We start from the raw sequence: 23,255 nt of genomic DNA on the forward strand, positions 1-23,255 counted from the left end.
TAGTGACGCATCCAGACTCAATGCTGCTTCTCCATGTTTGGTTCTGGTCCTGGGGGTGCAGATGCAGTTCCCGTAGTAACGTGGAGAACACACACAAAGACAGATTTAACATAAACATAGTCCTTCGTTTTGCCTGTTTTTGTTCGTGATCATTCAGCTAGTCTGACACCACAAGGATGACATGTTTTTCAAACTTTTTTTGAAAACATTAATACCTATGAAAAAGTAATGTAATTTAAATATTTAGATTTTTTTTTTTTTTATTGACCTCCATATATTTGTTAGTGACAAAGAACTTACTTTACATCCGAGATAAGCTCCAACAAACTCCACGGACATACAGAACTACAAGCATAGACACTGCTTTTATTCAAAGTCTGTGCTTTTTATTGGGACTAAGCTATTATTTTTGCAAACACTGAAGTCTTTGCTCAGTGCATTGACACCTATCTTTCTTTTTATGCCTACCTGTCTCACTTTGAGCCAGTGCCTGTCTGGTTGCAGAGACCTCTGAAGCAACCCCTCCGTCTCCATCTGCAGCTCTACGTCTCATTTGAATAGCGCTAACGTGGGCGACTTGTTTGCCTCTCTCTCCGCGCAGATACCGCATGTACAGGAAGAGCCAGACGACGGGCTTCCCCTCCCTCATCACCATCTTCTCTGCTCCCAACTACCTGGACGTCTACAACAACAAAGGTTGAGACGCAGGGCCGTGGAAATGTTTTTGTACTGCTTAAAATCACTCACTTTCTTGTCATGTGACCGTCTCAAACCTCGAGGTATTTTATCAAGACTGATGATGATTTGTGGCTTTTGAAATGTAGTTGTGGGCGAAAGGGCTTAACCTCAATTTGTTTTTCATATACCTGAACCGATTTCAGATTTTAATTGATTTTTGGGGTGTTTTTCCCCCTCTTTTTTTTTAACACTAAAAAAGACATTACAAGTCACAGAAAATATTTTCATAAAGTGGCTTTCACTTCAATCACTCCTTCTCAGTTGTTATGGGCCAGGCTGTAAGGGTTTTTGTTTAATTAGTAGAAAAAGATGAAATTTTACCAGAAAAAAAATGTCTTAATATTCCAAGGAAAAAGTTTTAATGAGAAAAGCCGTAGAGTCACCAGGATCTGACATGAGCGTCTCAGTCTGCGAAACCATCATGGAAACAGCTGAGTTCATTCAGAAGAAAGAATCAAAGTTCGGCTGCTGATTATAATCTGATGCTGATGTGTTAAAAGATTAAGTGTTTCTATTAATTATAAAGTACAATTTACCAAACCTGTGCCAAAGCACATGTTCAAAAGATGCTCAACATTTCTCATTTAAATTTTTCGCTTGTTTTCATGTTGAGTTTCTCATAAAATGACTCCCTTTATTTTCCTAATATTACGACTTCCATTGTAATTTCAACACAAACCGTAGCCAAGCTCTCGTCGGCTCTTTCCCACCGTAGAGTCGACCTGAATTCAACGTCCACACACCAGTACAATCTGTAAAACACACTTTTCAAACAAGATGGCGGCTCTCGGTGTGCTGACATCACTCTGAATTATGAAAAGCCAGAAAGTGTATTGGTGAAAAAAGAAATGCAGATTTTTCCAAAAATGAAATCTTCAAAAGGCAAAAATTATTTCTTGGTTTTCATAAATCCAGCTGCTGATAAAAAAAAATGACAGAATTTTACTCTTCTGCCGGCCGATCGGATAAAAATAAAGTGCACAGCGGCTTGTCGATGCAGTGTGAGACAAATGTGAGTGTGAATACTTTAGCAAGTTACTACAGGTTTATTTGAAACAGAGTCAGAGTCTCAGCTTTAGAACCGTTCTTCTAAAAGTTTTTGTCCTGTCCAAGCATCCTAATTGTACGTGTGTGTGTGTGTGTGTGTGTGTGTGTGTGTGTGTGTGTGTGTGTAGCGGCGGTGTTAAAGTATGAGAACAATGTGATGAACATCCGTCAGTTCAACTGCTCTCCACATCCCTACTGGCTGCCCAACTTCATGGACGTCTTCACGTGGTCGCTGCCTTTCGTAGGAGAAAAAGGTACCGAGCATGAACGGTCCGTCCAGATGGGCACACCGCATGACCTCTGACCTATCAATATTGAATAGATATTGATGGTACCTGCAGACACATTCACATTTTATCACCCAAGTATTTTCAAACTGGCCCTCGGTCAGCCAATCTCCACCGAGGCCATGAAGAAAAGGCAGAAATCAGAATATAATTCACTGAGCGAAGTGTCAGTCTTATGAGTTATTGGTGAAAGTATGACCATAAGGAAATGTCATTATGTTGTCAAGTGGACAAAAATCTGCTCTGAAACCACACATGAATATCTAATTTACGTCATTTTTTTGCAGCGTTTGAATGGGAAACAGTAAGTCATGCTGCATTCACAGCATTTTCTTATAGAAAAAAGCATAACATTGTTTATATTTTTAAATCTATTTTGTAATTTCTGGGTCCAGTTAGCGAGACAGTTACGAATGTACATGTTTTTTTTGTTGTTTTTTTTTAGAAATTTATTACTGCCACAAATTTAGCTACTTAAAAACCCATTGGTGCCCACCGTCTGTAATTACCCTGCAGGAGTCGAGTCCGGCCACATGGTGGCGCCACAGTAAGGAAAACGGAGGAGGAAAAAGCTCAAAAGAATTTTGTGCCGCCTCTGGCTTTCTGAACTTATAAATCCTGATGAAATCTTTCTGCAGTCAAATGTATAAAAAAACGAGGATCACATTAGAGCAGAACAATTTACCTTAAAATACATCGAAAGTGTAACAGGAGCTCCTTCTCTCTGATGTGTAACTTTGTTTTGATCGGTTTGACACCTCAAAAACAGCACAATGAAAAGGCCTTCCTCTGTTTGCGACAGTGACGGAGATGCTGGTCAACGTTTTGAGCATCTGCTCAGATGATGAACTCGTGAACGACGGAGAGGAAATCTATGACGGTGAGACGTCACCGATGACAGAATAAACCTTTTTATGGCAAACACAGTAGTTTTGTTGTTTTGATATATTAAGACTCTATATTTCGCTGTTGGTTTTGCAGCCAGTGCAGCTGCAGCGAGGAAAGAGGTCATCAAAAACAAGATCCGGGCCATCGGGAAGATGGCTAAAATGTTCTCCGTGTTACGGTGGGTGGACTTTCTGTCACACAACATGTAGGTGTGCACCCGTCTGGCCGAACGCCTGCCTTTGAAAACAATAGTCTATTGATTCTGATTTTGGCTGAGACCAAATTTATTTTTGTCTGGGAAATTTTGCGACATAGTTGCTAAGCTGGCAACGCTCAAGTGACTATTGTGAACCAAGAACAATCAGACGTGACCTGGTGTCACCGTCTGTCAGTCAGGCCTCTCTCTCAGGCAGCGCCAAAGAAGAACAGTGGCTGACATTTAGACTTTTGTGAATGTATAGAAAGTAGATTGATTTCTGGTGTAAGTATTGGCCGAGCGGCGATTTCCCAAAATTGAGAAGATCTGGGTGATTTATTGGCGCAGGCTTGTACAAAATCCAGTTATCTGTGTGTGTGGGTGTGTGTGTGTGTGTGTGTGTGTGTGCGGATGTTTATAAGCTGCTTTTCCCTTCCTAATCTTTTGCAGAAGTCACCGCATCCTTTTACTTGTAAATAGCAGTTTTGAGTTCTGCTTTTTAAATCTGCCACTGTGTTTTTGCAGGTGTGCTGTGTGAGTATGTGTGCGGTTCTCTGAATTTCACTCCCGATAACCCGCTTCTCCCTTTCCCATCCCCTCTCACGCCCGTCCTTTGCAGGGAGGAGAGTGAGAACGTTCTGACCCTGAAGGGACTGACTCCCACCGGCATGCTGCCCAGCGGGGTCCTGTCCGGGGGCAAGCAGACCCTGCAAAGTGGTGAGTGCTCCACAAAACAAACAGCCCGACACACACACATACAGAACCTCGCAAAAAAAAGAGTGTTCACAACTCTGGAAGGGTTGCATATTTTGTCACGTTACAGCCACAACCGTCAATGCATTTTGTTGGGATTTATTCTGAGAGTCCAACAGAAAGTAGTGCAAATTTGTGAATAGGAAAGGAAGTATCCAAAGTTTCCAACAATTCCTGTCAGAGAACCTGTTGGAGGATGCAAAGGACCTGATCCTGAGCAGGTTCACCCTCCATCCGATCCGACTCAGCTTTGAGTTATTTAGCCAAACAAAGAATCACTCGCTAGAGACCCAGAGCTGGTAGAGACACTGTAACAGCCTCTACAAAGTGTTGACTCATTTTTATTTGACTTAATATTAAAGCTGCAGTATACAACTTTTATAAGAGATCTATATATATTTTACATATTTGTTGAAACTGCCATTATGTTGTGAAAGTATGACACGAGAGATAATCTGCAAAAAAATTTTTTAAAAATTGAGCTCCTCTGCCTTCTGTCACTGCTAACTTAAAACAACCAATCAGAGCCAGGAGGCGGGTGATAGTGCTGTCAACTATGCTTGCGTACGTGCTGCTCATTCCCTCTTTCCCCCTCCCTCCTTTAGTCTCTGCTAAGCTACAACTTCCTCCTGACAGCAGAGTCTGCCATGAAAGCTAAGGCTGGTTAGCATGGCCACCAAGATTGGCAGGTAGACATGTTTCCTGTAGCAGTTTAGTGCGTTGAGCATTGTATACACAAGTTTGATTTTCAGCACTAAGACCCTCCTCCTGGCTCCGATTAGTTGTTTTTGGTCAGGAGCGATGCATTTCTGTAGACGGCAATAGTAGCTCAGGGGGAAGGCAGAGGAACTAGGTTATCTCATGTCTTGTACTATTCTCTCACGTTATAGTGACAGTTTTTAACAAACATGTTAAAATCATGCTTTTGGTAAAGGTTACACACTATTTTCCTTCCTCTTCGCAAATATTCACAATTTTTCTGTTGGTCTCTCACACAGAGTCCCAACAAGGCGCGTTGAAAATTGGCGACAAAATGTGAAACTCTCCAAGAGGTGTGAACACGTTTGTGGCCGACGCTTCCAGAGCCGAGGCTGTTTGCTGTGCACTGATTGTACAAAGACACTCCACAGATTTTACTCTGAAACACACCTTCAGAAACAAACCAACAACCTCCCAACACATTGACCGGCTTCATCCTCCAGCCCCCCCACTCTTCTCCTCCTTTCCAGCTGTTTCTTTGCTCTCATCTTTTTGCCTCACTGACTCGCTCACTCTCTCCACCTCACCTCACGGCGCCGAGGACACTAACAGCCTGCTGAGTGTGTGTGAGCGTGAACATGGATAACCCCCAACGCAGACACGAGTCAGAACAGGACAGAACATGGACGGTGTTCATTTGAAAAAGAAAGTGTAAACGGTGACAGAACCGACACAACTGTGTGTGTGTGTGTGTGTGTGTGTGTGAGAGAGAGAGAGACAGAAAGCTAGCTAGAGAGCTAACTCAAGCTGCTGCTAACACCAGCTGCTCTCTGAAGGTGAAGCTGCCATGATAATGCTCTGAGGGCTTCGCATGTTTAAAGCCTGAAACATGCCTCTGACTGTCACTTTAAGAACTGTGGACGTTACTTGGGTAATCAGTTTCAATTCATTTTGACATGCTTGGTGGGTTTTTTTTTTTTTTTGTGAAATCCCTGTTTAGTGTTTGTGCAGTTCTAAAAATGTTTGTTTTTACCAAAAAGATGTGCACTCCAAAAGAATAATAATTTGTTGGATGGACTCTAAAAAAAAAAAAAAAAAAAAAGAACATTTCCTAACAACTATTTGATTCTGATTCACAGTAAATAAACTATGTTGTAGATTATTATGTCAGCAGTGGGTTTAAGGTTGGATAGTGTCCATATTTACCCTTTAACTCTTTGTAAAATTACACCAAGAGATAATTAGTGGGATAGAAACAGATGCACACATCGTTTAAAACAAAGACAAAAAGACATCTTACAGTAGGGGTTAGGCAGATTAGCATAGCCAGATTAGCATAGCTAGCATTACTTTCCTGTTTCCAAGAGGTCCTGTCCTGAACCTTAAGTTTCTAGTGCCTGGTTCACACGGCAAGATTCGAAAATGCTCAGCAAATTTTCTAAACCCGAGGACCCGCCCACATGACGATTTAAAAAGAGTCACAGAAATAGCAGGTTTGGTCAAATACAACACACCACACACAGATGGATTTTACTCATGAACATTGAGGCGTCAGATGGAAAATCTCGCAGCGTTTCTCGAGACCAAACGTGAGTTCAGACTAAACCAATGTGTAAGAAGCAATGCCAATAGTTCGAGGTCTATTTTTAGCAGATAAAAACACAAAACAAAGACACGACTCCGATGCCCACCAGACGTTCTGGTGCGCCACTTTGGATTCCCCGTCATGTTTCCGGCTTTCTGATTGGATGCACGTCACAGTCAACGGGCTCGTTCGCCTGTCCTGACAGACCAAATCGGTCTCAACACACCACACACAGCAGGAACAGCTTAAGATTATATTTAAACACATTACAATAATTTCAGGAATAATAAAATCGTCTTTGAGATCCTCAGAAGGGGAGTTCGAAAGAAAGATCGATATAATTTATCTTGCTGTGTGAAGCAGGCATAAGGGATAATTTACATTTTCCTGTGAATTTTGTTCTTTAGCGTACAGAAACTGACAGTTCAAAAGGAAAAAATATACTTTATTGTAATACGTTCAGCCTTAATGTTATCTGCTGAAAATCTTGCTCTCTTGCAGCGTGAGGGTTTCGTCAGACTTCATGTTAAAAAACCGTAACCGATTCTGGAAATAGCTACGTTTGACTTCATCCATCCACAGAGCAGAGTTATTGTGGGTTCAGTGCAAGCTGGTGCATTCACTGACTTGAATAAGATTGGATATTTCAATATTTTTACCCAGCTAGGCTTTGGTTAGTCTGCTTCCTGGTGTGTTTCTGACACTAATAGTTTCTGTAATCTCAACCCATACAATATCGTAAAATTCATCTATTTTTTTTATATTCATTCAACAAATTATTTTGCAAGCGTCAGATTAGCTTACCACCAGTAACAGTGAGTGATTTAACAAACCCAGTTTAGTTGTTTCTTTGAGTGTAGTTGTGCTCTCTTCTACACTCTTTTTGTGCCCTGAGACAAATATTTAAATCCACGACAGCATGTTTCAGCCTTCACCTCGTTTTCCTTCTCCTCCTTCTTTCTTTGTTTGCCATCTTCTCCTCCGGACTCTGTCTTCTCTCTCTCTCTCTCTCTTCTTTTTGCCATCCTTCAGCTACCATTGAGGCCATTGAAGCTATCGAGACAGTTAAGGACGCCGAAGGTAAAAATCACTCTCATTTCACCGTGCGCGCTCAGCCGCCATTGCCTGTGAGGTCATAGATCTCCTTTACCCACAATGCACCCAGCTGTTTTAACCACATCGCCTTTCAGAACTAAAGCCTGAAACCCGCTTCATGCTGAGGCCACCACACAAACACACACGTGGTTTTCCTTCCACTAAACACACAAACACATCGTCTTCAGATGCAGCTCTCCACACAAGACACGTTTCCATGAAAAGAAGAAGAGTGGGGCTGTTGTCACGGTTACTCTGTCTCACTGTGTCTGTCTCTTCCTGATGTTTAAGGGATCATTTAGGCCTGTATGCAATGAATCCGTCTTCTTACAAGCACAACATGAGTTACTTGTGATAAGTAGGATTTTAGGAGGAAGGTTAGCCGACGTCACAAGGTTTTCAGCAGCTGGTCACATGATGACCAATGTGCAGAAAGGAACAAGTTATTGGCCTCTACGCCTTTGCATGTGTCAAGTGATTGCATAGGAGTTTTCTTTGCTGAAGGGAAATTTATTTAAGAAAACAACAACAACAACAAAAAACGCTTTTAGCTGCTTCTGGAAATTTCTGCTGTAACTGCAGTTCTGTGAAAATGTTTTCCTGCCCTTGCACAGTTCTTCTTTCTTTGCTCACACTGACATGTTTCATGGTTACCAGGGGCTGATTGAAATGCTGAAACTATTGTCAACTAATCTGGTAATCGATTAGTCATTAACTAAAGTAAACAGACTCAAGATGAAGGCTATGTGCAGAAAGAAAAACATTCTTAGAGCTGTAATTAAGTCAAATATTTCACTAAACATATACATTTCGCATTCACCATTAAAATGCAAAATGTCCAAATTCTGTAAAAATCTTCTATTGATGTTGGAAGTATCTTTTAGCTGCAGATGCTTCCTGTGCTCCCAATGATCAAGACGAACACTGAAGGATCATAAAGTTACCGCATTTTAGGCAACACACTTTTTATTTTCTTACTTAGAAAGGAGTTGAATTGTTTGTTGTCGTCTTGTTTTTGCACCTTTTAATGTATTTGTGATATTATACAAAAAAAAAAAGGAAAGAAAAAAGAGCAAAATGTGAAAATTGTTTCGTCAAATTAATGGATTAATCGTCAGAACAATTGATTAGTCATCATTGCAGACATAACCGATGACTGAAATGATCATTAGCTGCAGCCCTAAAACCAGGTTGGCTTTTTCCCTGTATGTCATTGTTATTTGAAAACAGCATTCAGAGTTCACCGAGCTCATCTTCCTCTGGTATTAAAACGTTTTGGCCAATCTCAAACACTAAGCGTGACTGAGAAGCAGAAATTGAAGAAATCTGTAAAGGGGCGAATATTCCTCTATGGTTTTAGGCAGAAGGTCGTTTCGGAGCGAAGCTGGGGGGAAAAAGGTCCCAGATGTTTGTTTGTGTTACTGAGCAACTTGTTGCCATGGCTTCTGTGCTGAGTGCAGTACTTGGTGATCCGTCTGCATGTCCCAGTTAGCCGTACCGCTTTGTGCGTAGTGCTGTCTTTAGCTTACCTGAAGTACAGTCCATAATTTGTTTGTCTGAATAAATTATGGAAATCCCTTTTGCTTTTATGTACCTATGTAGTCGTAACTTATGTTGCAGAGCGTGTTGTGGAGTATTTTGACAGTCGCCTTTGTTCAAAAGAGAAGCAAGACACTCTTCCAAATTATTATTCTTACGAGGTTTTCGCGCTTTCAGAGTGTTTAGCTATATGTGCAGACCATGTACTGATGCAAATAACATTTTGGCTTAATTACGGGGAAGACTGAAGAATGATTACGAGTTTCTGGGAGGTGATTTTCCTCTCTGTACTTGGTTTGAGCTGTCCAGGTACAAATTAAAGAGTGGTGAAATCATCTGAAACTGCTGAGAAACTCTCTCTCTCTCTCTCTAAAAGTGATGTACTTTCATCTTTTCTTCACTTCCCTGTAATAGCCAAAGGAGTCATTGCTCATTTCCTTTGCTAAATTTCTTAATAAAATAATAATCAAAATAAAATTTTCACTCGTTACCACAGCGAAGCCACATTATGTCTGGAAGAACATCACCATTACAGAATAAACTCGGAACATTTTAGATGCGTTTGTAGCTTTCGCTTTATGATTCGGTTGGAAGGGGGGGAAAAAAACACCAGAGACTTTCTGTTTCAGTGCCTCAGCGCTGCGCCGTGACTCATCAGTGTGGCGTACAATCCTTCCTGTAAACATCACACTTTATAGTCTGCACACAGTGAGCCAGTTACAGAGATTCATCTAATTGTAAAACACAGACTGAGCTCTGGAAAAGTATCCATCCCCCCCACAGCACACATTTTTAAAAATGATTATTTTTAAAAAACCCCAGTGTATTTCATGGGGATTTTCTGCTATGAGCCAACACAAAGTGCGCTGTTAATGGGAAGCAGAAAGAAAACGCTACAGAAAGATGCACAGTGTGCGTTTGGTTGAACTGAGTTTTTATTGAGAGTTAAAGGCAAAAACTTTCCACACATTTTAGTTTTGGTTCCTAAAATTGTTTAAAAACCAAGTTTCTTTTTCTTTTTTCCCCCTTCCACGTTGCTTTTCTGAGTGTTGGTATTTCACCTAAAATTCCTATTAAACATGTTCAAGGTTGTGGCTGTAAAAGCAGAAGATAAAACCGAACAGCTGGGTTACGAGCCGCAGCGTTTTAACGAGAGCCTCCTTCAAGAGAAACCATGGAGACGTTCAATGAACTCAAAGAAAGGAAGAAAAAAAACTGCTCACTGCCATAAATATCCATGTGTTCGATCAAATAAAAACAGGACTGATGAACTGAATTACTGCTGCATTCTGTCTTGCACTTTCTTAGGATTAGGAAATTTAAAAAAATTCCCAAAAGGAAAGAAAAAAAACAACCAAACAAATCTTTTGAACAAACGCCCGACTGTCTAAAATTCAAAGTGTTTTAAGGATTTAGTTTCTGTGCAGATGTGTGTCTGTGGGTGAGGATGTTTAATCCACCGGATGTCTCAGACTCCTGATCCAGGACCAGTCTCTGGTCAGTCTGGGTCAGAACAACCCCAGCTCAGCATTCAGACAGCAGATGAGTCGACTCCTCCTGTGTGAGCCGAGTTCGGTGGAAAAGTGGCAGAGCGTCGTTTATCCAAACCCTCAGCTAGACGCAGGAACAGGGGTGGGCATTTATCGTATCATTTGTCAATTATTGTGATGGCAAGTATTGATTTACTGCAGTCGTGATAAATTCCAATTAGTGATGTTTTAAAATCCCGCAAAAGGGTGCGCATGGTTAAAACACCATCATGACCCACAAGCTTTTCATAGAACGTGAGTTTTTTTCACATTCAAAATTAGCACATTTCCATTAAGTAAATTGATTTTCATTATTCGAATTTGCTCAACTTTAAAGGTGAAGTTGATAAACGCGCCTACAAATACAAATGTTGTTCTTGGAAAACATTCCCCCTTAAAGTGCGCTGCTGTGGGACAGCAGTCACATAAAGAAGAGATTTATATAGTTAAACTACAAGTCGTGACTGTGTTTAGTCATATTTTCAAATTTACTGATAATCATTGGCACTTTCATTGATCAAACAGTTACCGTATTTCGCAAAACTGCAATGGATCTCGTCTCCCCGGGTCCATTCATCCATCCATCCATGTATACGTATCTGGCATACACCTTTAAGGATGTAATCTGATATAATTAGACTACTAATTAGACAAATTTTAAGTAAAATTGTGAATATTACATCTAATTTAAAATACAGACTTTTTGATATTTGATACTGATTAGGCTATACATTGATTAAACCATGAGTCTAAAGCTAACCAAATTGAGGCCTACTAAAAACTAGCATAACCAAACTAATATTTAAACATTAGCTAAAATTAAACCACATTAATAACTAGCATAATTAAACTAATATTTCAACATGAGCTCAAATTAAACCTCATTAAAAACTGGCATAATTAAACTAATATTTCAACATTAGCTAAAATTAAACCTCATTAAAAACTAGCATAATTAAACTAATATTTCAACATTAGCTAAAATTAAACCTCATTAAAAACTAGCATAATTAAACTAATATTTCAACATTAGCTAAAATTAAACCTCATTAAAAACTGGCATAATTAAACTAATATTTCAACATTAGCTAAAATTAAACCTCATTAAAAACTAGCATAATTAAACTAATATTTCAACATTAGCTAAAATTAAACCTCATTAAAAACTAGCATAATTAAGCTAATATTTCAAGATTAGCTAAAATTAAACCTCAATAAAAACTAGCATAATTAAACTAATATTTCCAACATGTCTCATCCATAGTTATCTAAAGAAGAAGTAAATAGTTCTCATTGTTACTTTTATCGTTACAACAGCAACACAGAATATTGTGACAAAACTTAGCGTCCATATTGCCCACCCCTCCATGCGAATGTTCAATTGAAAGAAGAAATTCACATAAGCATTCAAGTCTCATTTTCAGTTTTTTCAGAATCCCAAAGGGTTTGGATACACACGCCTCTCCTGTGTTCTTCTAAATATTAACCCCGTGTATGTGTGTGTCCGCAGCCATCCGAGGCTTCTCTCCGCAGCACCGGATCAGCAGCTTTGAGGAGGCCAAAGGCCTGGACCGGATCAACGAGAGGATGCCGCCTCGCCGCGATGCCGTCAACAGCGTGGGGCTGTCGATGGGCCGCATGAACATGGGCGAGCCCAACGGCACCGACAACAACAGCAATATCCAGTGATCGACCGAAAAGCAGAAAAAACAACCCCACTCCCACCTGCCTGCAGTTTCTACAGCGATACCATATTTACCCAGTCGTGTACATAGGCATATAAAGAGCAGAAACACACACACACACACACACTCATTACACCACACACACACACAGGAGATTAAATACCCCCTTCCTTTGTTGCCCTCACCTGTTATTTAGCCAGACTTTACCGCAGAGAGGCTGAGGGTCTTTTCTGAGCCCGGTTCTTCAGAACTAACCCTGATCCTGACCTCTGACCCCTGCACCTGCACAACAACAACAACAGGAGACGCCCTCCGAGAGCAGACCAGGACTCTGAGGAGAGCTGCCTGCGTCAGTCGGTGTGCGTGTGACGTTTGGGGGAGGGTGGGTGTGGATCAAGCTGATGATGTGAGGGTCTGGAGGGACCGGAAGCGACCAGGGCTGGAAAATTATTTCAAATGTTCAGTTTTCTTTTGTTTTTTTTACGCACACACACACACACACGCTTCGACTCCGTAGGAGTTTGTTTGAGAGTCGAGGCCCGGCGAGGTGACCTCAGCCGCAGTCTAATCTGAGCCCTCGCTTTTCTTCTTCTTCTGTTTGCTTTTGTAGCCTTGCACCGTTTTCACTCTCCGCTTACAGAGTCGGGTGGAGGATTTCCCCACCCAAAGCGCTTCGTCCAGACCTCTGGTCCAGTTCACGTTGACTCTTGAAGACCAGCCCCCCGCCCCGTCCCCTCCCTATCTGTTGCATGTAAATACATAGAGGTTTTATCACAGGGTGCAAGATGCAGTATAGTAGAAGAATGCTTTATATATATATATATATGTGGGTGTGTGTGTGTGTGTGTGTGGGTGACGGAGGGGTTAAAATGTGAAGCTCTTCGTCCTCCTCTGCGTCCTCCTTTCTTCCCGTCTGGTCGCCGGCCTTCGAAGCGGGAAGTGATCGTTCGGAGAAAACGGACTCTTCTGGCGAAGGAAGGCGGCCGAAGCAGCGAGAAGAAGCCAAGAGGATTAAGGTCTTTGTAAAGCATTTATATTAACGCATCAGTGCATGCAAAAGTTAAGTTCTTTGATAATAATGTGAAGATTTACATTTGTGCTACATGTTTTTCGCTATGGGTATTTTTGTTTTGTTTGTTTCTTTTTTTTTTCTGGCTAATATAAGCAAACAGAGGTATAACCAATCATTTATTTTGTACATATTGTTAATTCGGTTTATTTTTTCTATCTTTTTTTTTTGCGTTTATTTCTTTTCTTTTTCACAACGCGTGTTCTTCGGTCGGTTTTGGACGCCTGTACAGAGCGTCGAGTCCACGTTTCGCTCCTCTGTTTCTCTGCCATTGTACAGGAGTCGTTTTTAACGATTAAACATGAATAACAAATATTAAACTAGCATCGACGAATGACCGTTCTTATATACCGAGGCACAGGCATTCGGGCAGCCGAAAGCATGACTGCATGGTTAAGATTTGTGCTGTTTGAAAAGCAGAAAGCAGCAGCGGACACGAGCTGGTGGGTCACGGTTTGACTGACGCGGCGTTTCCCAACCCCGGTCCTCGAGGCTCACTGTCCTCTACGTGTTTTAGAGGTTTCCCTGCTCTAACGTGTCGGATTCAAATGATTGCAGTTCAACAAACCCCTGTTAAATCAGTCATGAATTGAAATCAGCTGGACTGAAGCGAGGAAATACCTAAAACATGCCGGGCAGTGAGCCTTGAGGACCAGGGTTGGGAAACACTGATTTTTGACGAGAAAAAACGTGTACTCTCTTTATCATCGATGATTCCTCTTGTTATTTGATAATATTTATGATTCTATGATTATTATGGTTCTATTTATTATGGACAATATTCTTAATATGTAAGCTCTCTATCTCTCTCTCTCTCTCTGCTGGTTACTCTTCATGTTGCGTTTCTCCTCGGTTGATCTTGTGCGTCTTTGGGTGAGGTGAACCTCCTGGGACACCCTGTGCCATAGAAATTGTGCCACGGTTCTGAATCGTTTTCTATCTTTTCAGATTTCTTTTTTCTTGTTTCTGCTTCCGTTATTTTTCTTTGTTTGTTTTTTTCTCTTGTATATTTCTTTGTTTCTTTGTATTTAATTTCTTTGAGGCTTCTTTTGTTTATTTTTTAATTTCTTTGATATTTCTTTTATTTATTTGTCTCTTATTTCTTTGTTTCTTTTGTGTTACTCTTGTTTCTCTGTAAGATTTGTGTTTTTTGTTTTCTTTTTGTTTTGTTTTTTGCAGACTCCCCAGTCACTAACACTGTAAGCATGGCCCATGGGACGATCCACTTTTTTACTCTTGAATAAAATATGCATGAACCTTTGGTATGGATTATGAGTCTTTATTTTCCATTGAGCACACACACATTCTTGTACCACTCCAAGGACTATCTACGTCCTGACTTCCTTTTATACCAATTGGAAGTCAATACATACAGACGTTTTCCTTAATCCTAACAATATAGTATGTTCCTAACCTTAATCAAAACTAATCAATAAAAGTCTGGTTGATCATATTAGTCAGAGTAATCAGCAGCTGGGGAAAAAGCCCTGGAGGACTTGGTGAGAGAACAGGTGAGCTTACACAACCGTCTTTTATTAAAGTGCTTGTTCCCACGCAGCTCCACGCCCAGACAAACCCACACACTTTCCAAGAAAGACGCGGGCATCAAAATGAAACTCAGTGGAAAAGATGAAACGAACCTCCCACAGCACACCTGGACTTGTTCGTTCCCCGCCTGCCTCCCGTCGGAGAAAACGGCTTCCAATTCTTCCCCCGAGTCTTTCGCAGTTGGAGAGGTTTTCTTCCCACTCGTTTCACCGTCGCTGTGCTGGAAGCCAGGCCAAACTCACGCGGTTTCTGTCCGGAAAGCATCAACGTGAACAGGCAGGCTGAAGACTTGTTGTTGTGGGGGGAAAGATATTCAAATTACTCAAATATATCAGCTTCTTTAACTGTGCAGAGACGCGGCGCCGAGACAATTCAGGTCAGAAAACAAGTGGCTCCACGCAGCATCATCATGACCAATTACCACTCCAAGAGCAATAAAGCTTGTCGAAACGTTTCCCTGTAAAGTGGAGGCTCAAGGAGAGTGAAACAAGGTTACCACAGCTAACTAAAACTAGCGACAAAATAAAAACTGAAACTGAGAACGCATTTTCGTTATCGGAAATAAAAACGGTAATTAAACTGTAACTAGCTGGAACTATCGTACGTTTATAAAACTAACTAAAAATATAAAACTAAACACTGTTAAACTAATAACTAACAAACACTTTAAAAACTAATTTAAAAGCCAACTGAATGAAATCATGCTAAACTATAATGAAAACCACAGACGTGTACAACACTTGTGTGAAATGTGTGCTGGGCATTTGTAATCTTTAAGCCACCACAAGATTCATCTCCGTCCCTCACCATGACTCAGGCTGATCACGATCAACGATCCAACAATGTCTGGCCTGAGTTCTGTAAAGCAGCCTGGCCCAACCCAGAAAAAACAAATGAAGATGCTTAGAAGAAACTGAAAGTAGCTAAAGGAGGCGGAGTCAGACGGACAGAGGCAGAAGAGGCTCACTGCAGTACAGAAGTCAGTCCAGTCTTTCAATCAGAGCAACCAGAGACCACGGTGAGTCCCTGCATTCATTTACCTCTCTGGTTTAACAGAATATTTTATTTTTAGTGCCGACTTTATAGTTCTTCCTCTGCTGCATGTTATAAACACAGAGATTTTGACCAGGTCAGCGCTCTTGAGACTCTGCTTTTAAAGTCCACTGCTTCAAGCTCTGACTATCATATTGTGTTCACGGAACAAAAACAAAAAAAAACAAGTTAAGTCAACTCTTTGCGTATTTTGTTTTCACAGAATGTCATTCAGTCACAATTTGTTCCCATTGCTTTAGCCGACACTGAAAAACACCAAAGAACATTTTCCGACAGCCAAGATCGATTCTCAAAGAGCTACAGGCTGAAGACTCGGATTAGATATTTAAATCAGCAGCACACATGGAAAATGTCTGTTTTGCAAGCATAATAAGCTTTCAGTTTCACTGCACGCCTCGCCACATTTGTTTTGAAAGCTCCTCTGCACCTGGAGGGCTATTAGGGGCTGAAAGAGAAACCACCATCCTCTTGAGGAAACTGTGGTGTCTGACCAGATTTCAGATGATGAAAACACAGAATTCAAAACAATTTCCTTTATCACACCTTGAGTACACTACAAAGAAGGAAATCTTAACCAAGTATTTTTGTCTAGTTTATTTAGTCTTTAAATATCTTCTAAGAATTGAAATAAGACAAAACTAACTTACAAGAGACTTTTTAGCAAGATGTATGAGGTTGTTTTAAAGGGGAAGTGTGATGTAAAATTTACTTTTTGGAGGTTTGCATCATGTAATGCATGATGCAAATGCATTAAATGATGCAAATACATTAAATGATGCAAATGCATAACATGATGCAAATGCATTAAATGATGCAAATGCATTAAATGATGCAAATGCATAACATGATGCAAATGCATTAAATGATGCAAATGCATTAAATGATGCAAATGCATTTATGCATGATACACTTCAGGTATCATCAAAAGCAAACCTGGAGTGTTGCCTTTTTCCTTTAATCTCCCATGACAACCATTCAGCTGTACAAAACACCTGTGTGGACCTAGCTCCGCCTACAATGACAAAGCTCCTGCAGTCATCAAGCTTCTGTGTTTTTATAACAAGTGAAGTTAAAGTTATTTGACGGTTCTATAAAATGGCACTATGTGCCTGGAAAACATAATACTGCCCCTAGAAGTGAGTATTTTTCATCAATACACATAAAAGTACTAGTTCCAGTGAAACTAGTCCCTTATCTATATTCAAGACAAGTTAATTAAGCTGGTTAGAAATGTGCACTTAAGAACTAGACAAAAATACTTGATGAGTTCTGCAGGGTTTTTTTTAAGTGTACCTCACTGACTTTTTTATTTTTTTATTTTTTATCTTTGGACAGATGCATTGCCTTAGAGAAGAGGATGCTCTTATCCCGTCACCTCGTGGAAGTTTGCCAAAAGTTTGCAGTGCATTGGTGGCTACCATGGCAACCGGGGGAATCCTGCTTCTGTCTCCTGGTAGGCTAATTCACCTGGTAGCTTTAGCAACACTCATAGTGACTCTTGGGGCCTTGCTCCATGGACTCTATCTGCTGGTTGAGGAGCTGCTGCACCATTCAAACACCAGGTTAGCATGTCTTGATGTCTTCGCTAACTTTCAGCTCGGTTTGGCGTTTTGACAAAGACTTCCCCTCATAGCTGTCAGTTATTAGACACTTTAGATATTTCAATATTACTTTTGTACTTTGAGGTCAGATCATAGAGAAACCCAACAAGCCTAATTGCATTGATGTTAAGCATTGAGTCCAGTAAACAGAATGCCTGATAAAAGTCTCAGTATCAAGTCTTTTGTACCTCCATCAAGTTCTGTCCCCATTATTGCCTTGTGTTAAGCTCCATCCATGTTGCCATCAACTCTGACCAGCTTCCTTGTCTCTACTGAAAACAATAACCACGCAGCAAGATCCACCACCATTCTAGGACAGCGTTTTCAGAGTGATGTTAGTTTGCTGTAATGTGACATTTTACATGTAGAAAAGTTAATATTGGTCCCATCTGTCCCCGACTTGTCCTGTTGGAGGATTTAAATTGTGCTACCATAGTACATGTTTCTGTTCTTCAAGCTTTCCTTCTTGATGTTTGTCAGGTACCGAGGTCGGTCGCTGCTCGGCCACGTCCTGCCAGCTTGTGGATTGGGGCCCAAGACTCTGCTGGCGGCAGCAATGGCCGCCCTCCTGCTGTACCTCACCAGGCACGCTCTGATGCACAAAGACCAAAGCTGGGAGCTCGTTGTTCTGGTTCCTGTGCTTTATGCACTCTTCAAATGCCTGGGAGTCCTGGTGAGATACAGACTCCACCCACACACAGACACAGCAGAAGTTTTTCTGCTTCTTTTTTGTTGTCATTCAAAAAGACTAAAATGTGCCTAAACCCTACGTTCAGAGCCAACCATTGGTTGCTCCAGGCGACTAATGGTTGGCTCTAGGCTTTACCAAGAACGGGCTCTTCTTTGCCTTGCTAGCTGATTGTCAAGACAAACTTTCTTGCTACTCAGAAAAGCAGGTCCTGAAATGGTCTTTTCAGTTTACTCCGAATATTTTGGAAGGACTCAGCTGTCTCCTGAGCTGAGGTCCGTGTGTGTGGCTGTGCAGGGTCCGTCGGAGGTGGAGGTGTCGGACCTCTGTGAGGAGAGGAAGATGAACGTGGCGCACGGCCTGGCCTGGTCCTTCTACCTCGGTTACCTGCAGCTGGTTCTCCCAAGTCAGTAGCGGAGCACAAATACACGCTAGCACACTTTCCCACATTGTCTCATGTTAAAACCACAAACTTCAGGGTCTTCTGTTTGGATTTAACTTCATAGCAGTGAATGTTTATGAATCAGAAATAGAAGTGTTCGTGATTTTCAAAATACTATTAAAAAAAACAATTTGGGAGGTGTGGTATGCATTTGTTTTTAACCTGTTGGGTCAATATGTCTGTCATGTCCTCATCCTTCATTGCCTTGTTGGAGTCGACATTCAGATGAACTCCTCTCCAAAATGACCACACCAGCTGTGTTCTCTTAACTAATGCCAATTGAATTAGGGTAAAACTGAGAAGTGAACATATAAACTTTCATTAATGCAGCACTTAAATCTACAATACATTTGCTCTGGAGAAAATATTATAGCTCAAACTTGTAAAAGTTTCTGTAAAATAAATGCTGCCTCCTAATTAGCTGAATTATTTTTAATAAACAGAAATATTAATTGCACAGTTTGGTTACATACCAACAATGCTTTCAAATATCTTCTCAAACTTGAAGAGGTTGGAGCGTTGCTGAGAGAAAACCATGCTTTCTATCTAAAAATGGCAGACTCTTGAATGCAGTACCTACTTCTGCCGCTAGATGTCAGCAAAGTGAACATTATTACACCATATTACCGAGATGTGTCACGAAACTGACGGGCAACGGCACAATATTGTAGAAATATCTTTCACTGCAGTTGAAGCTGCAAGTTTTTAATGTTTTTATTCACTCCAACAGGTTTTCTAGAACCTGAATAAAACACAATGTTTGTGGTGGTACCATAACAGTTCAGTGGGGTTTTATAAATACTTGTACAAGGCTAGCTCTAACAGAGTCGGTATGGATCCGTGCAGGTTTGAAGAAGTCCATCGATTCATTTTGCGGCTCTCATCGTGACAGCTTCTGGGCTCGCGGCTGCCAGAAGCTCCTCATCCTCATTCCACTTAACGCCAACATATCGCACAAGCTGGAGGACGAAGACGGCAACATCCAGTTCTACGACAGCCTCCCGAACAGCGAGCTGGACAGGGCCGGGGTCCGGGGCCGCGTCTACAAGCACAGCGTCTACAGAGTGAAGGACCAGCGTGGGAAGGTAGTTGAACGTAAAGGAACACACTCCTCAGGTGTTCCGAGTCTGCTGAGTGTTTGTGCTGTGATTAACATCAATGGGTTTTAGCTACAAATGGCACCTTTTCCAATACAGTGCCATTTGTAATGTGATCTTTATTCACTCCATCAGGTTTTCTAGAACCTGCCATTAATTTAAATGATTAAATCAAATTCGTAACAGATTTATCGGTCAGAATCATGTGGCTGGTTTCCAATGTTTCCGGAGTTTTAGTGGGAAGCTTCGAGCAGCTGATAATTTTATTTTTATTTTAAAAACTAGGACATAAGAAAGTATAACAAAATTAAAAATAGTTGTTTTTAGCCTTTGTGCTCTGATAATTGACTATAAACAACGGTTAAATTACACCATAAATATAAGAGAGTGTAGTCACTTCAGACTTTTACTAGTATAATATAAAATAAGTAAATATTCTATTTGTTTTTCTTTTGTTATTCTTCCTGTAGCTTAAAAGTTCCACAGGACTTCATCGTCAACAATTACATGGAATAAAACCAAACGTACATGTTTTTTGTCCGATTGTATGAAGCGGAATCAGACAAAGCTTCTCCTGTTTTAGCCCAGTGACAATCAAAGGTATTTCTATTGGCAAAATGCCGCAATAACGACAAAATATGCCTTCAAAATCCAAAATAGTGGCATTGAAACTCTTCTGGCAGCTTGTTTTCCCCCCCCCTGCATTATCGCCACCTTGTGGTCAAACATTAAAACTCACCCATCGACCGGAAAGAATAATAACACTTACACGTCTTTATTCGTGTTTTTGAACTTGAGGACTTGGAGCAACATTTCAGAAAAATAATGTACGTTATTAATATTGTGATGTAATTAAAACCCCGCTCCCTGTAACCAGGCCCATGACTGCGCTGTGGAGTATGCGACCCCTCTGCTGACTCTGTACCGCATGTCCCAGGAGAGAAGTGCAGGTTTTGGGGAGTCTGAGCGCAGGCAGCAGGTGCTTCTCTTCTACCGGACCCTGAGGGACATCCTGGACCAGTCTCTGGAGTGCCGCAACCGCTACAGACTCATCCTGATCAAAGGTACCAAACTGCCTCTACAGTTTTTCTCAGTCGCTTTGTTGCGTTTCTCACAGCAGGCCTGAAAGTCTCAAACTTACTTGTTCAATCGTCAAGCCATTGAACATAAAAAAAAAAGAAATAAAAAGGGGGATTTGAGAAATGCACCTCAGCGACTGAGAAATACTCTGATCTAATCCCTGCAACCCTAGAATCACGTTTGGAAAATTAGAGAATCAATATTACTAATTTTTTTTGAGGTGGAATTACGAGGGGAAACATTTTTCCCAAAGCTTCTTCAGAATCTCAGAAGCCAACAGTGACAATAGAAATCACATGAAGTTACTGAGTTAAAGTTTGAAAACCTGAAACAAAGGTTGAAGTTCCTCTTCCTCCTGTAGATGAGCACGAGGATGACCCTAACTTCCTGTCCAAAACTATCCTGAGGCACCTGGAGCAGCAGAGCAAAGAGGAGGTCTGTCTGAACGGAGCGCCGCAGCAGGAGACCAACAAACCCGTGGAGGTGGAGGACTGGCACAACTCTGAACCAATGAGCCGAGAGCCCACGCTGATGATCAGCCTGGACAGGCCTCAGCCTCTCAGAGGGCCCGTCGAGGACACAGACAGCTTCAGAGCAACTTAAAACTGAAGTTCAGGGGCATGCTGCGGTGGCGTAGGGGATAGCGCGACACACATTTGGAGGCCTTCAGTCCTCGACGCGGCCGTCGCAGGTTCGATTCCCGGACCCGGCGACATTTGCCGCATGTCTTCCCCCCTCTCCTTCCCCCTTTCCTGTCAGCCTACTGTCATATAAGGGACACTAGAGCCCACAAAAAGACCCCCTGGTGGGGAGAAAATAAATAAATAAAAAAAATAAAAAAACTGAAGCTCAGGGACAGAGGAACACACACAGCACTCCACTGCCCTTCCCCACAGACTAGTTCCTGGATTTCGGTCAACACTCATTGGAGAGCTTAAAGCAGTCTGACTTGTCATTCTTGTGCTGCTGTTGCATGAATTTCCTGCTTATGAAATTCATAATCTGGACCTTAAAACAAATGCAGACTTTGAATCGGCGACGCTGTTTACTGCGTCTTTCTTTATTTCCCCCCCAAAATGTGTTAAATCAATTAAAGCAAGCCCACAGCATCATGGACCCTCCTCTTACTGCAGAACTCGCTTCACTTGGTTCCAAAGAATAAAACCACCTTCCTCTGTCCCTATAATTCATCCCACAGAGATGAATCATACTTATTTAGGTGCATTTTAGTGTTGGCTTGTCATCACTAAAACTAATATTTTCAAATGTATTATTGATCCGGTTGAACATGCTCTGTGCTAAAAGCGTGCTACATGGGATGTTTTGGTATTGATCCAGTACGAAATAAAACTTGAGACAGTATCGCCAATACTGATACCGATACTTGATTATTTAAGCTGGATACATCACCAAAGGCAAGACTTTCAGGTGTTTGTGGTTTTTTTTCTGTAACTTATTTTATTCAAACGTAGGTTGGCATTTGGACAAAGTTTACAGGTGTATAAATGATAAACAGGAAAACAAATCTCCGTATTTCTTACAACAACAAAAAAATTATTCTGCAACCCGTATTCAGAAAACCAGAAAACCGCACATGTTGTGAAAACTGGAACATTTTACTTGAAGTGAAAAAATATATATTTTGTTGATTGTGTAAACTCATTCTTTCAAAAAAAAATCTTATTTAGTCAGTTTTAATAAATGAATGAAAAGCAGATTTTGGTGCACCAAAGTTCACTTTTAAGGAGAAGTTATGGGATAGATGTGGTCCTGTGCAAATTAAAGAAAATGTAAAAAGTGTGGTTATTAAAAGACAAATACTTTCTTGTACCCGACATTTTTCGACTGTAAGATTTGTGATATTTTTGCCCTGACTAAAAATAAAAAAAATCTCCATCTCCTTCCACCTCCTGCGCTTCTTGAATTGCAGTTGAATGGCGCACAAAATTTTTAGGCCGACCAGAGTTTACTCTTTTGGTCCACATCAGAGTTCGATTGCGCGTTCACGCCTCGCCAGACGGACCGGAACTTTCTAGGCAAACGGACTAGAGTTGGATTGAAGCGCACACACACACACACACACACACGCACACACACACACACCCACCCACACACACACACACACGCACACATTATATATGAGAATTAACATGATAGCATATAACTTGGCCTGGTCATGCTGATGATCTTAGCATGTTTTAATCAGTGATATCAAAATCACTTTGCGTTACTATTTTATTTTGTCATTTTATTTGATTTCCTCTGCGGGTCTTGGGGAGTTTTATGCGACCGTTATCAGCACCGACAAAAACATAAACAATGGAGATGCACAATCCTTTTTATAGTTTTCCAGACAACACTGGAACACACAAAAACACAGACAATTTACTAAAGTTTTTTTTTTGTACTTTTTTTTGTAACCAGTAAACAATCTCCCCTTCAGTTCAACCATATAAATGGAGACACATTGTTGATGTTATCATTATAAAATAGTTTACAATTAAGTATTAGCAAAGCTCAATGTGATTTTCACAGTGGCAGAGCGTTGTTGTTTTCAGCTGCTGAAAGTAACTAAAAGGTTACATTTAATGTAACTTAGTTACTTTCCAAACCAAGTAATCAGTAATCTAACTAAG

General features: G+C 40.9%; 2 protein-coding genes across 7 annotated transcripts in view; both read left to right on the forward strand.

The window, feature by feature from the left end:
* Window positions 1–14,371, forward strand: part of ppp3cb (protein phosphatase 3, catalytic subunit, beta isozyme) — a 53,461-nt gene extending 39,090 nt beyond the window's left edge. For 2 of the 5 annotated variants that reach the window (XM_044127439.1, XM_044127441.1), the window contains exons 8-14: window positions 602–696; window positions 1,914–2,039; window positions 2,875–2,952; window positions 3,054–3,138; window positions 3,776–3,873; window positions 7,226–7,273; window positions 11,867–14,371. In XM_044127439.1, the coding sequence (XP_043983374.1) occupies window positions 602–696; window positions 1,914–2,039; window positions 2,875–2,952; window positions 3,054–3,138; window positions 3,776–3,873; window positions 7,226–7,273; window positions 11,867–12,045 (709 nt within the window). In that variant the 3' untranslated portion in view covers window positions 12,046–14,371. Of the gene's footprint in view, window positions 1–601; window positions 697–1,913; window positions 2,040–2,874; window positions 2,953–3,053; window positions 3,139–3,775; window positions 3,874–4,907; window positions 5,720–7,225; window positions 7,274–11,866 lie in introns of those variants that run through there. The other 3 variants (XM_044127442.1, XM_044127443.1, XM_044127444.1) reach the window with 2 other exon arrangements.
* A 622-nt stretch (window positions 14,372–14,993) lies between these two features.
* sting1 (stimulator of interferon response cGAMP interactor 1) lies at window positions 14,994–22,511 on the forward strand. 2 transcript variants are annotated; one of them, XM_044127446.1, is made up of 8 exons: window positions 14,994–15,034; window positions 15,437–15,676; window positions 17,047–17,273; window positions 17,793–17,985; window positions 18,298–18,406; window positions 19,289–19,527; window positions 20,417–20,603; window positions 20,981–22,511. In XM_044127446.1, exons 3-8 carry the CDS (start codon window positions 17,047–17,049, stop codon window positions 21,220–21,222), a joined length of 1,197 nt encoding a protein of 398 aa, XP_043983381.1. In that variant the 5' UTR covers window positions 14,994–15,034; window positions 15,437–15,676; the 3' UTR covers window positions 21,223–22,511. The 2 variants fall into 2 exon arrangements, with proteins under 2 accessions (XP_043983381.1, XP_043983382.1); XM_044127447.1 differs by lacking the exons at window positions 14,994–15,034; window positions 15,437–15,676 and having other exon boundaries at window positions 17,049–17,164.
* The last annotated feature ends 744 nt before the right edge of the window (window positions 22,512–23,255 follow it).

Source organism: Gambusia affinis, linkage group LG09, assembly GCF_019740435.1.
Source record: "Gambusia affinis linkage group LG09, SWU_Gaff_1.0, whole genome shotgun sequence".
Taxonomy (NCBI): domain Eukaryota; kingdom Metazoa; phylum Chordata; class Actinopteri; order Cyprinodontiformes; family Poeciliidae; genus Gambusia; species Gambusia affinis.